Consider the following 13,222-nt stretch of genomic DNA (forward strand, 5'->3'; position numbering starts at 1 on the left):
GGCGGGTTGGGGTGGGAGTAAAGGACAGGGACAGAGGATGGCAGAGAGGCGAGAGTAAAGAAGGAAACTATCTACATGTCATACTTGCTGACGCCGCAGTCTCTGAGCAAAGGTTAACATGTCCGTGTCGCGGAAAGGTCTAAAACCAATTGCCTACTGTCACACCTAAATCTACGCCGTGGGCACTTTCTAACGGGTGGTGCAGCGGGATTTCCTTTATCTTCCTGCGTAAGGAACAAGCGAGTTTAATGTGTACAGGGCAAAACATTCTGGCACTGTTAGCTTTTTTTTTTTTTGCTTGCTTATTAACGAGGGCAGTGATGCGGCTATACACGGTGCCCATGTTCAATGGACAGAAAAGAGAGCGCGAAATAGTGCTTTCCAATACCATTCCTTGCAACATGCTTTGTAAAGCAACTTAGATATGGTTCGGCTCGAAACGTTGGACGACAGCAGCCTAAGAACTTTTACGGCTAGAAACGTTTATCCGTGTTTAAAACAGGAACGTAGCATTAGCGTTTTCGATACGATATTTCAGTTGTCCTGGCATACGCGGCACATTTTAGGTTTAACGTTGGTCACATCCAGAAGAAACGCGAAAACTCACTCTTACCTCTAGTATGCACAAACTGATTCCCTCATTGCTCAGATTTTTATCTCGGCGGCGGTCGTACTGCACAAAATTCACTATATTTCTTTATCTAAAAATGGCGAGAAAAAATATTAAAAGAAATTAGATTTTTTAAACAAGCTAGGTGACAACAAAAGCTGGGTCTGGTGAACGCTACAGGAGCAATGAAAGCAGCCACAAAGACTTGTGCAAGTTATAACTTCAGTTTGGGCACACCGCAATGCAGCAAAGTCGCACGCGGTCAGAGATGGCCCCTGTCTGCGCGACTATAGCGCGGTTACGGTGGCGGCAACTCGCCACCAGCTCTTTACCTTTGATGCGGCGTTTTCTCACGACGAATGCATGCTACGTCGTCATTAAACACCGCTAAACCAGATGTAGTCCTGCGGCTTAAAAAGCATAAATTGAAACTGAAACTCTCTGAAGTTTTCCAGCCCGCGAAGTGATCAGTGCCAGCCAATAGTCAAGGGTGCGTTTAGGCATACAGTCTTATGCGCATAGGAGTCGAGAAAGCTACATGGAGGCATTCTGACTCGTTTGTGCGTTTATGGACATCTATGAGCGTTTAAAGTGTCTCAAGGCGCGATCTCCCAAACCAAAGGAGAGCCGAAAGGGTTATATTGGTTGATGCGTGCTGTGCCTGTCTTTATACATTTTGCATTAGTGCTGATGCTTAGACTAGTTGGTAAACTTTAAAAAAAGAAAGGTAATTGACGCGAAGTGAACGAAGACCAAAATTCACATAGAAAATACAGCATAAGCGCCAGTAGTGCTTGTGTACATTCCATCCGTTTTCAAGAAAGCGGTTAGAATGAGAGACGGGTGCCTACGTACTCATTTATTTCGCGCTATAGCATATAATAAAATTAAGTGTTTTTACGAGTTCGTGCGTCTGTTCACGTGAACGAGTATGTCAATCGTTTAAAAGTGCCAGCTGCCGTTAGCAAGATATTGTATGTTGCTTGAATCTGTTCCAGTCAAAGGTGAACCACCTGTGTGGCACTACCTTCATTCCCCAATATCGGAAACGAACTTCGAGAAAACCGCTGAGACAACACCCGAACCTTGTCGCCGAGGTGAGATTTATGGAAGCGAGTCTACACAACGCCACCATAGGTGACGTCGCTCTAAGACACCCTCCACTCCCAGTGAAGGGTGCAGATGGGGCAGAAATGGCTACCCGTCTTGCCTGAAGCGTGCAGGCTGCGACCCGCCATGTTGGTTCATGACGCATTTCAGTTCTCTTCTGATACCGGAAGTCCGTGAGCGGCCTAGCTATGAACCGCTTCTGCGGTAAAAAAAATAAATAAAATTAAAATATGGGGTTTTACGTGCCAAAACCACGATATGATTATGAGGCACGCCGTAGTGGCGGTCTCCGGAAATTTGAACCACCTGGGGTTCTTTAACGTGCACCTAAATCAAAGTACACGGGTGTTTTCGCATTTCGCCCCTATCGAAACGCGGCCGTCGTGGTCGGGATTCGATCCCATGCTTAGCAGCCCAACACCACATAGCCACTAAGCAACCACGGCGGGCCCCTTCTGCGGTAAAAAGGAGTGTCATGACGCAGTGGACGAACGTGGCGCCTCAGAGACAGAGAGTCAATGCATGAGCAAACAAGATTTCAACGGCTCTATTCACATTCCGGAATTATTTTTTTTTATCGTTAACTTTCGTATATCTGTATACAAGCGATTCTGAACAACATTAAAAATATGCCATGGAGGACTTTCCACAACTCTGAGACTTTCAAGGATCGACACGGTCAAATGAATCAAAGAATTGGTCAGGTGTTCCTGGGGAGTCGGCACCATCAAAGTCCTGATCAGTGGGAACAAGCCTATTGCGGCTACCACGAGCCCTGAACGTCGGCTCCCTATTTCCAAGGCACCACCGCTCATCCCGCGCACCCTACTGCGGACGCCAGTGAAAGAGTCCTCGCTACACAGACTAGTCCTGAACTTCGTGTCAGCTATCGCGCTTCTCGCTTTCAATGAAGGCCTCCGCCCTGGACGCCGCGCTTGAGTGGCTAGTCGTGGATGTGCGCACGGTGACGCTGGAAGTAGTCGTACTGCTCGAACGATGCGAAAACACTCGCGACAGCTGCCTCACGTGGCCGCGAGGCGGCGGCGACACGGCGCCCGGCAGTTCAAGCAGTGGCGGCGGCGGGGGCCGATCCAGTTCCTCAGTGCTGTCGCTGGGCGCCACGTTCTGCCAACGCATGAGCACCTCGCTGGGCACGCGTCTATGCACAGGGGCCGCAGCCGCTGCGCTCAACGATTCGTGGCTGCCGTTGGCAGCGAGAGGGCTGCCTTCGCGACTCGTCGGGGACAAGCTTTCCCGCTGCAGAGTGCTGCGCCGCCGGCGGCGCTGCCGCCGTGAGTCGGTCCGCCAAGTGGGGGGCGCACGTGCTGCAGTCACCACTGCAGTGTCAGTCGGCTCTGCCGCGGGTTGAGGAGCCTGCAGAGATTGTTAATATTGTTGAGGCGCGTATACACTGCCCAGCAATGCGCGTGCTTCCTTCGCAGTTATGGCACGTCGATAGTGTCGGTACAAAATCATGCACTCTGTCGTCGGCGCATACGCTGACGGCGCGTTTGTATTATTGACATCAGCTCTGTCTGAAGCGCTATACTCTTCTCCCTGTAAATAAATCTTGCATCGTAAATAAATCTGTCCCAAGTGTAACCGCTCAGTTAGCTTGTTACACTGTTACACGTGCGATAAATTTATTTCCAAAGGTATCGCAACTGAAGTGCAACAGTATAAACTGTTCACGTTTTTGTCAGCGTGACATGCAGCAGCAATAAAAGCGGAGGGCATTGCTTCGAACGCAATCACTGCACGCACCTGTGTCGCGGGCTGTCCGCGCTGTGGCGTCAATAAGGATGAGCGCACGTCTAGAGAAGTGCGGGGGCTGTCCAGGGAACTGCGCCTCTTAGGACCCTTTGGCCGAGTGTCGCCCAAGAGGCTGTCCACCGATCCAGCGCGATCGGGCGGGCCCGGCAGGATGATGAGCTGCTTGGGACGGTCGCGGCTTTTCTCCTTAATCACGACGACGAACTCAGTCTTGTCATCGGCAACGGGTTCACCAGGGATTTGCTCCGATGCTTGGTCTTCCATTTGACGCACAGACCCGCGCTGGTCCGGAGGCTCGGGCTCTAAGCTGGGAGGTGGCTCTGGGAGAGGCTCGGGAGCTGCTCCAGGGGGCAGCATTTCCCTGTCTGCGCCCACCTGTTGTGATCGGGCCTCCTCTGTCGGTTCGAGTGGAATGATTTCTGGTTCAGGCGCCACACGCACGCGCAGTCGCGGTTTCGTATGGGCAGTAATGGACGCTGAAGATTTCCCTGAGCTTTCTGAAGATGTAGCCGCGGGCTCGCTTTTGCCCTGACCGCCCGAGCCTTCGTCCTCCTTTGCCAGATCACTGAGCCGTAGACCGCGCCGAGGTCCCGGGACGACAAGCCGTGGTAAATGAACTCGAGGCCTTCTCAACGTAAACTCTACAGGCGAAGCCGTTTCCGCCTGAGTCTCGGGACGGGACGGTGCTTTTTCAGGCACCGCAGTAGAAGTCGCAGAAGGACGTTCCGAGGGCGCTGGTTCTCCTGTCTGAGGTGTTGCTGTTATCGTTGGGGCCGCCTCGACATCCTCCGAAACAACGGCTGGTGTTGGAGGTGGCGTCGGCTCGGGTGGCGGAGAAAGCAGCACTGTCGGAGTCGGCGCTGCTGGGACTGCTTTGTCGGTTGGTGGATCCGGTTTTGGTGTCTCGGGTAGCTTCTGCGATGTAGTCAGCCTTCTTAACGTTAGCGCTGGAGGCCTGGGTGCCAGCTTGAGCGGCAAGATCTGTGAGACCTTAGGTGCCAACGAAGACTGCGGCGTTAACGACGTTCTTGTTCGAACCGGCTTCTTCGGCGCAGGTGGTGTTGCAGGAGTCAGCAGTGGTTCGTAGGCCGCGTCGGAGATGTTCAGCTCGGGAAGGCTCTTGTTTCGTCTCAGCACGTCCGTCAGTTTTGGATCGGCCTGGCTACTTTCCAACGACTTTCGCCTTGGCATGGCAGCTTTCATAGACGCGAGGCTCGACAGCAGTGCTTCTTTACGCGCTGTCTCCAAGATGGCCACCAGGTCCGACGTAGACCGACTGCGATGGTACTTTTCGAAGCGTGGCCTGCTAGACGTGTCAGCCGAAAAGGATACCTTGGTTCGATGCTTGCGGGGTCGCTTCGGCGGACTTCCGTAGTAGTCACCGCCCGCGCCGGTCCAAGCCTGCACACGCATTGCGGGCTTAGCGTGGAAGAAATCGCGCAGGAACGACTTCTGGCTTGACGCTGTACTCGGCTCACTGCCCAAGCGTCCTACACGCCGGCGCTCCTCAGGCGGATGCAACAGGTGTTTCCTGCAAGAATCAACAGCACAACTTCATTTCCTCTTTTTTTCTTGTGCTGACTGCGCGTTGAAATTAAGTAGTTTTATCAAGATGTTCCCTAAACGTTACTTTTCGCATGATTATCTCAATCCGCTATGGAGAAATCTATGTCCGCCATAATTCGTGCTTATATTATGGTCGCCACCATGCATATATCTGTGATGTCATATATCACTCCCTACCCACTCACGTTACTAGGGCGTTGCTGCAGAGCACGAAGTTGCGGGTTCAATTCCCGGCCACCGCGGCTGCGTTTTGGTGGGGGCGAAGTGCAAGAACGCTCGAGTACCTAACTTTAAATACACGTTCTTAGAATTAGATTCACCTAAGTCGGTGAAAGTTAATCCGGAGCCATCCCGTTCAACGTCTTTCATAACCCATAGTGCCGCTTCAGGACGATAAACCCCGCAATTTAACCTTAATGTCACTCCGACCGCAGAAAGTTTACCGTGGTGCGTTTTTGGTGCCAAAGCTGTAGCAAGTGGTTCGCAAATCTCGTAGCATCCCGCGCTGTCTTTCCCCGCCCTCAAGCAACTATACTCGCGGACAACCTTTTGTGGTTATGAAGGGAAAGATACGGGCGCGTGGCTGCTGCACATGTGTTACTGCGCCAAGTAGTCCGCCAGCGTTTGACAGTGCTTTTGGTTGCTGGGAACAGACGAGCCGAATTGACACAGGTTCCCCGTGCGACGGTTTCACGTTTCCCCAGACGCGGAAGGGAAAAGCCGCAAAATAAGTATACTTTTGCACTCAGTGGCATGTTCTGTCTTACTTAACTGTTGCTAATAAGGTGTTTGTGTTTTCTATTTCCCAGCCTAAACTAACGAGGATTAAGACGCGGGACTCTTTTCAGAAACGCTCTCACTTGTGTGCGCTTTGCCTCCGTAGCTTTCCCTTCGTAGCCAAGGAAATTTGACCGCGAGTATAGGTATAGCGAGCCTATTTTGCAGTTCGCGACAAAGCTCGTGACAGGTCAAAGGCGCACCTGCATTTTCTCCTCAAAGGTAACTAGTACCGATTCGCCAGACGACAGTCGTCGCTTATAGTAGCCCTCTTGTAGCGTGTGTGTGTGTATTTGTATTTATTTGCAATACGCTATTGCAGTGGCGGGAGACGATTCGACGGAATTCTTAGCTTGTCATTGAGAGTAAGAATGCGTAAGTTTTGTCTTAATTTGTGCGCTGAGACACACGAGCAGACACACATACAAAAACAAGGACAGACAAGACCGTATGTGTATCTGCTGCGTATGTGCCGGCGTGCCTTCTCTTGCATGTGTATCTGTTTCGAATGCGTATCTGTTTGTTTGGTATGTATGTCCGCTCGCGCCTGTCGTCCGTGTAAGAAATGCTTCACCGACCAGCCCAACAAAACATTGCTCCTACGATACGCACTGCTTCACGTCCTGTTGCCCGGATTCCGCGGAGTCTCCGTCGGAGCCCTTGAAGTACACGTGCAGCGTGGATTCCGGCGGCGGATGCTGCAGCAGGCCGGCCTCGGCGTCGCGCTGCTGCTGGTGCAGCGAGCCGCTGCTGCTCGAGCGGCGGTTCAGCAGCGTCCACAGCGACGACGAGCTGCGCTTGCTGAGCGGGCCGCCCGGGTCCTCCTCGTCAGCGCCCTCGTTGCTGGGCGAGTCCTCGTCGTCTTCCTCGGATACCTCCGGCACCACCATCTCGCGCTGCTCGTGGGGAACGCTGCACGGCGAGAAGCGTTACGTGAGAGAGGCACTAACGGAGGCGCAAGCGAGGACCGCTCTACAGTGACCGTTCGTGGAACCGGAAACTCTTTCAATACCCTTCCCCGCTTCCCCAGTGCAGGGTAACCTACCGGGCTCAGCCTGGTTAACCTCCCTGCCTTTCCCTTATGACTTATCTCTCTCTCTCTCTCTCTCTCTCTCTGAAGCTGGTGGCCGCAAGTCATTCGTAGTGGAAAAAATATAATTACCAAGGGCCCTCTAATAAACACACGCAGCTCTGTGTGATTCAGCTGTACGACAACAGTGACATTGCAAATGCGTTGTCGGTTAGCCAACGAGTACAGTCGTTTGGGACATTAAGCTTCGGTTTGGCCTCCCTCAGCATCTTGTTCCTGATAAACTGGGTCCCACTGCACGGCCTCAACTGGTGATGAATGTCGACCGCAGGCGCTGGAGCGGGGAAGTGACTGTACGTTCCAATGCTTTCGGTCGTTAATCTTGAGACCCACCCCATCCTTAAGTCTTAAGGTTTTTTTTTTCAGTTTATAGTTTTCCGCTTGTATAATGCGCTAACCTACGCACCTCTGCACTAATCCCTTAAACCACTCTTGGTAACTAATTATAACTGACAAGGGTAAAGGCGTGGGTGTGTTGGTATCATTGTATCATTTAACGCAAGCACAGCGCAAAAGACAGGAACAAGTCGTGTGCGTCTCTCTGTTTTGTCCCCGTCTTTTCCGGTGGGCTTCTGTTACACATATTTATAATTTCTCTGTACATACGTAAACGTCTCTCATTCATCAATATTCAATGGCAACCTCATTTCGTGAGTCTAGCGCCACCTTATTGCTAAGCACAAGATGAGAAACTGCTCCTTCAACTGAAAGCGACAGATTAGAAGTGAAGCTTTGTGTGCAACATGGGCGACGAGTACCGAATTCAACAGGTGTTTTGTATTATCGGACGATCCCGCCAATTCTACTCTAACCCTCGGTTTCAGGTCGTCAGCTCTCGCCCTGCATTTCCCTGGAACAACCATACGTTTGTGCAGGCGAAGAGATTTCTGCATCGCTGCTGCTTATTGCTTCGCTGATTTTGTTATTCTTCTTTCTTTTAATATTTGCATTTCATTCACACAAACGATTTTCAGACGCTAGTCTAACTTAGCCTATGATTGTATGTAAGTTTCACTTTATTGTCAGTTAGTTCAGGCTCTTACGACTTTCTTATACGCATTCTGAGTACTCCGCCATTTTATACCTATCTCTCGCCCACCGACGCATATTTGAGGATTACAGCACCATGGCGTGTGCCCTTACTGCATGTAGGCGACGGATCCGCGGTAGGTCTTCTTCTTGTAGCTGACCGAGGCGGCAGTGTAGGGCAGCTGGTAGTCGGTCATGTGGAAGTACGAGTCCTTGACTAGTGGAAGTGCCGGCCCGTCTAGTGTGTCCACGCCTAGGTACGACACCTGCAAGTGGTAAATACGATAGACTAACACGTTAGCAAGAGCATCTATACGTAAGCTAGAGACGTGTGTGAATAATCGAAGTATCAACTACGATTACAATAATATTGTGTCCGTCTTAATCAATCGATTTGAAAAGTTGACATTCGACTTAATTGAATATTAGATTACTGCTGTTATTGAAGCCTACTTGCGCAGGGGAAAAGTCCACGCACGTAGTCCATTGCGCCTCAAGTGCCCGTCGTAAGCCAACCAGGAACTTGAATAGCTTCTCCTTCCTGCTCATTCGAACGGCCTTCCAAATACTGTTGCCGTGTATAGTGGGGAGCAAGCAATATTTTTTTACAGCGATAGCAGTATATTACTAACATTCCGTAGTTTTGTGGGCGTCCGGCAACAGAAACGGACTTAGCGATTTCTAACACACCCATACACAATGGGTTTCATTGTTAGCTTTGTGTGTGATCAGGTACGGGTGCAGTGCGGCGGCGCAGGTGTCAAAATACGGAACAGATTAGAACGATCGCCGTTAAAAATAGAGTGACGTGAAGGTTATCGCAGTATATAATCAGGAGAGGTATCGGAGCTAAAAACAGCTCCGTTATCGATAGGGCGGACATGTATAGTTCGTACAACCGAACAACAACATGCGTACGAGGAGCACCGGTGGGAACAGCAACGAGAATGTAAACGGCGCCGGCGCGAAACGACCATCGATGAAGAACATTTCCGCGATGCTGAATTCCACTCTGTGAAAATGGAATGGCAGCGAAAGCACTTTGCTTTTCGTTTGAGAGCTTTGACTGTCGTTAGCTTTCGCTGCCATTCCATCTTCACAGAGTGGAATGGTAGTCATTTTTTTTACTAACTTTCCTCTCCACATTTCTGCTTCGACATTCAGACGTAAAAGAAAATTGTGTGTTCGATTAACTATTTGAGACGCGTATTTTTCTAATATTCGAATATTTTAATAGCGATTTTGCGTTCGAAATTTGTACACAGCTGAAGTCACTACTGTGACATAGTGTGCAAGCTTACCTTGAAATGTCTGTCGATTATCCAGTTAAGCTCGAAGTCTTCGTCATCGTCTCCAAATGGATTGATGAGCTGCTCCGCAACCTGCACGCATATTGAAAATAACATCCAACAAGTAGTTTTCATTTTCACTAAAAAAATGTATTTCGAAAACTAGAAATGTTTTGATAAAAAGACAAGCAATGTCTCTAGACTGATGACCTCATGCTTTGTCTGCACTTGTCCGTAGACTATCGGCAATCAAATAAACATAGTTTATGCCTTACTCTGAAGGTCAAGAACAAAGGGGCGGTCAGAAAAAAAAAGCTGCTCATTAAGCAGTTTGACAATACTCTAACACCCTGCCCCCCCCCCCCCCCCCCGATAAGTAAAGCATAAGTAAAATCGGCACTTGTATTGACACAAGAAAAGTACATTTTCTAAACCCACACACACAACATTACGCACAAGTTCGTGTTAGGTACATGTTCAATGACATAAAACAAACTACAATCTCCTTATCTATTTTCCTGTGGGACACAGGACATCGGCTTTCCTTCTCTCTTTCTTTTTGTTTATAATAGAAATTTAGTAATTTTGGAATCGTGTTGTTCAGCATTTGTTCTCCATCACCAGATCTTACCACTGTGCGTTTCCAATATTCTGGATGGCTCGTGTCGTAGGTACGTCTATTGGATGTTTGCGAAGCAAGCTTTCTTTTCAACAAAAGCAGGCATTACGATCTCTCTCGCTGCTCAGGATTGGAGAAAGGCGGTATTTATTAAAAAGAAATTAATACACACTACAAGCAATTTTTTTTTCGTTCTACGCTACAGCTGAGGCACGGGAAGGCAAGTGAAATATAGCTCGAATTATTTGGTTTTGAATGCGAGTTACCTTATCAATGAGCGTTTTGGTCATTGTCCCCCCGACAAAAAAGCAACAGCGGACGCATGATAAAAACAAGGAATTGTAGGTAGCGATCTTGCGGTAATTGGTACCCGGTATCTGTGACAATACAACAAGCCTACAGTACTCGCCAACTTAGTTACAGCGTAGTCCGTGCGTGCTTCTTTGCCGAGCTGGGCTGAACTGCCGAACTCAGTCGAACTGGGCTGAAAAGGCTGTTTTAAGGTGAGTTACAACGGGGTCTGTATGTAAATCCCAGCGCATACAATAAGAAATGATAGCTCCCAACGTCTCAAACTCTGAATATGTCAATACGACATTATTTGACATAAGGGAGTGGCACTCTTCAATGTACCTTCCTTTCAATCTAAAAATTACAGGTTTTGTATTATATACGATTTATGACTAATTCATTACTACAGAACCCCCGCCCCCCGCCCCGTGCACCTAGCTTACTCCAAACTTCATTTCCTCATAAACGATTTACTGCCATCATCATCAACAAGAAACAGAGTAGTAACGTCTGCACAAATAACGTGTTTCACAAGCGGATCAATATAGATGCGTCCCGAGAACGCCAGCCTCTGGAAGGCTGAAAGATATTAATTGAACTTATGAGCGATAATTGTTGATCGATACATACCGTTTGCGACCGTTAAGGTAGGCTTCTATAAAACCATTGGTTTTACGCCATTTTCTATAATTCGCAGGTTTCTTTCTTTTTTCTTTTTTTTTTAAACGATCGACGTTGCTGTTTGGCGAATCAAAGGTCTTGAAATGTCTGCAGCTATTCCGAGTATTAATTCATTATTACAATTAGTCTGAAAGTTTAAGGACAACGATAGACGAAACCAAATGCACTTTTTGGCGACTTCTTCTCTCGAGGTCTGCATGTTTCATATAGTCAAAAGTACAGGTCTATATATATATGAAAGCCAAACAGTTTAGGAGTTTATGGGAATCCTATGGAATGTGTAACTTTGTTCTTAAAGGAGTTCGCGGACATCGAAGGAAATTTGTGATGGTACAAGGTGGTCACAGCGTAAATGTCAATTCAGTTATTTTCAACAAAACGAAAACTCAAGACCATGATGATTCACCAACAACGAGCCACGTATGGAACGTGCAAAATATCCCCAAACAGCTTTGCATTTGTGCTTTCATTGGCACAACCAGTTTCCGCAAAGACTTAAGCAAACATGTGTCTAAAATCACGCACCTTACCAACAACACATTCGAAACAGGCTCTAGATGTTCTTGATATTTAAGTTTACTTATGGCATTTTCGGTTGGTCTATTCGGAGCGCTCTAGACTGCTCTCGCGGGCAGTGTTTTCCTGCCTCCTTTACTTTCACCTCTTCCAAACTACCCAATGTCCCTCATACTCTCCCTACTGCGGGCTTTGCTCCACAGTATATCACTGCACCTGGGAATGGCCACACCCTCCTGGCTACTCTACTATTCCACCTTCACCTTCGTCCTGGAAGGCAGCGCTGCTTAGACCCGCAAGAGCAGCGACGGCTGATCCAACTGGCACGCGGAGTGGCGCGAGCTAATGTGGCCCTAAACTTAAACCTAACCTAAGGGCTTCACACTACGAGTAAGTCACCCCACCTCATTAGAAACAAGTGCTCTCTCTCTCTCTCTCTCTCTCTCTCTTTCTCTCTCTTTGACTGGTCGAAAGAGGGCGGGCCCCCCTTGCGTTCGACTGGTTTTTTTCAATCGTTCTCATACCGCGTCGAGCGCTCTCAGGCTCTCCGAACCCCATCGCCGGAGCAATCGTTGAGATGAGCGTTACGGTGGCTTGATGAGCATGCGTGGCGCCTGCCGCCGTGAAGCCAGCGCTTCTCCGCTTGATGATGATAAGCGTGGCGCTGCGGTCAGAGCCCTGTCACAAGCGGCGTGTGTCATGTGCTGTTACGTAACAGCTAGGCGCGCCGGCGCGCAATAATTAACCAGACTCAGTAGCAGATGACGCGGGCCTCGCGACAGGCCTCTGGCCGCATCGCCACTTCTGCTCTCATGACGCTGAGAAGCGGTGAACTGTATACACCGGTCGGCCCATCTGCCCACCTAGCCACCATATTAGCGTTTCCCGCCACGTCATCACAACACAGCATCGCCATTGTTGTCGACGGTCCACCGTAACCTAGACAACCTAGGCCACTGCATGGTGGTGTCTGAACCAATTAACGCCCGTCCCCTCGGCGCGTCGGCCGTTGTTCCCGGCATCGCCGGGAGCATGCGGGCAAAATCGGACTGAGCAAAATCGGACGCTCGCTGTAGTCACGTGGTCTCGCATCTGCCATTTCCTCCTCCGAAAACGAGTCGCACGTTCGGCTTGCGTGGTTGTCCTCGGCCTCCAAGTTTGAGGAGCACCGGATCTGCCACACTGTGATTCGAGGAACGGATCCGACCAGTCGATGATACCGTTAGGACAACGGTGATTTAGTAGCTTCATGAAATAAATTGCTAAATGCAAAATATTGCTGTTAACATTTCTTGCGCTTAGCATTTGCTGTCATCAGCATTGTTTACATAATCCGACTATACATACGCAATCGGTGCTTGTCAAATGGCCCGAATGAGGCATGAAAAGCGAATGTGCGAGAAAAAAAAAAAAGAACGGCAGTAGTGACAAATAAACAAATGTCCCAACTTCTGCAGCTTTGCAGATAGACCTGAACCAGATCCTTCCGACAGACGACGGGAGTACAAACAATGTGACCATGTCAGTGGAAGTTTCTATTGCATGATTTAGCGAAAGAATACGGAGGATGCCTGATTCAGGGCGTATAGACTAAATGTATTCATGAAGAACATTGTTTCTTATGACGGCAAGGACGCTGAAAATCCCAAGACCGACTGGCACGACGCACCTTGAGCAGCCCCATGTAGAGGAAGTACTGGATGACGGTGAAGACGGGCACGTAGAAGTCGAAGTGGTGGCGATTGTCGATGATCGGGTCCGGGCTGTGGATGTACTGCCGGCCGAACAGCGCCGCACCGAAGAACGAGTACGTCGCCAGCGTCACCACCTGCGTCGCCAAGCTGCATCACGGCACGCTCTTTCGACGAAGA

At 49.3% G+C, this 13,222-nt stretch overlaps 1 protein-coding gene across 1 annotated transcript in view; it reads right to left on the reverse strand.

Annotated features, from left to right (window-relative positions):
• Positions 1 to 289: 289 nt before the first annotated feature.
• Positions 290 to 13,222, reverse strand: part of LOC142571570 (uncharacterized) — a 43,576-nt gene continuing 30,643 nt past the window's right edge. Inside the window, exons 6-11 of the mRNA XM_075680038.1 lie at positions 13,021 to 13,179; positions 9,257 to 9,337; positions 8,070 to 8,221; positions 6,449 to 6,748; positions 3,485 to 5,024; positions 290 to 3,094 (exon numbers count right to left, since the gene is read on the reverse strand). Of these exons, the coding sequence (XP_075536153.1) occupies positions 2,603 to 3,094; positions 3,485 to 5,024; positions 6,449 to 6,748; positions 8,070 to 8,221; positions 9,257 to 9,337; positions 13,021 to 13,179 (2,724 nt within the window). The 3' untranslated portion in view covers positions 290 to 2,602. The remainder of the gene's footprint in view (positions 3,095 to 3,484; positions 5,025 to 6,448; positions 6,749 to 8,069; positions 8,222 to 9,256; positions 9,338 to 13,020; positions 13,180 to 13,222) is intronic.

This window comes from Dermacentor variabilis, chromosome 2 (assembly GCF_050947875.1).
Source record: "Dermacentor variabilis isolate Ectoservices chromosome 2, ASM5094787v1, whole genome shotgun sequence".
NCBI classification, from domain to species: Eukaryota; Metazoa; Arthropoda; class Arachnida; order Ixodida; family Ixodidae; genus Dermacentor; species Dermacentor variabilis.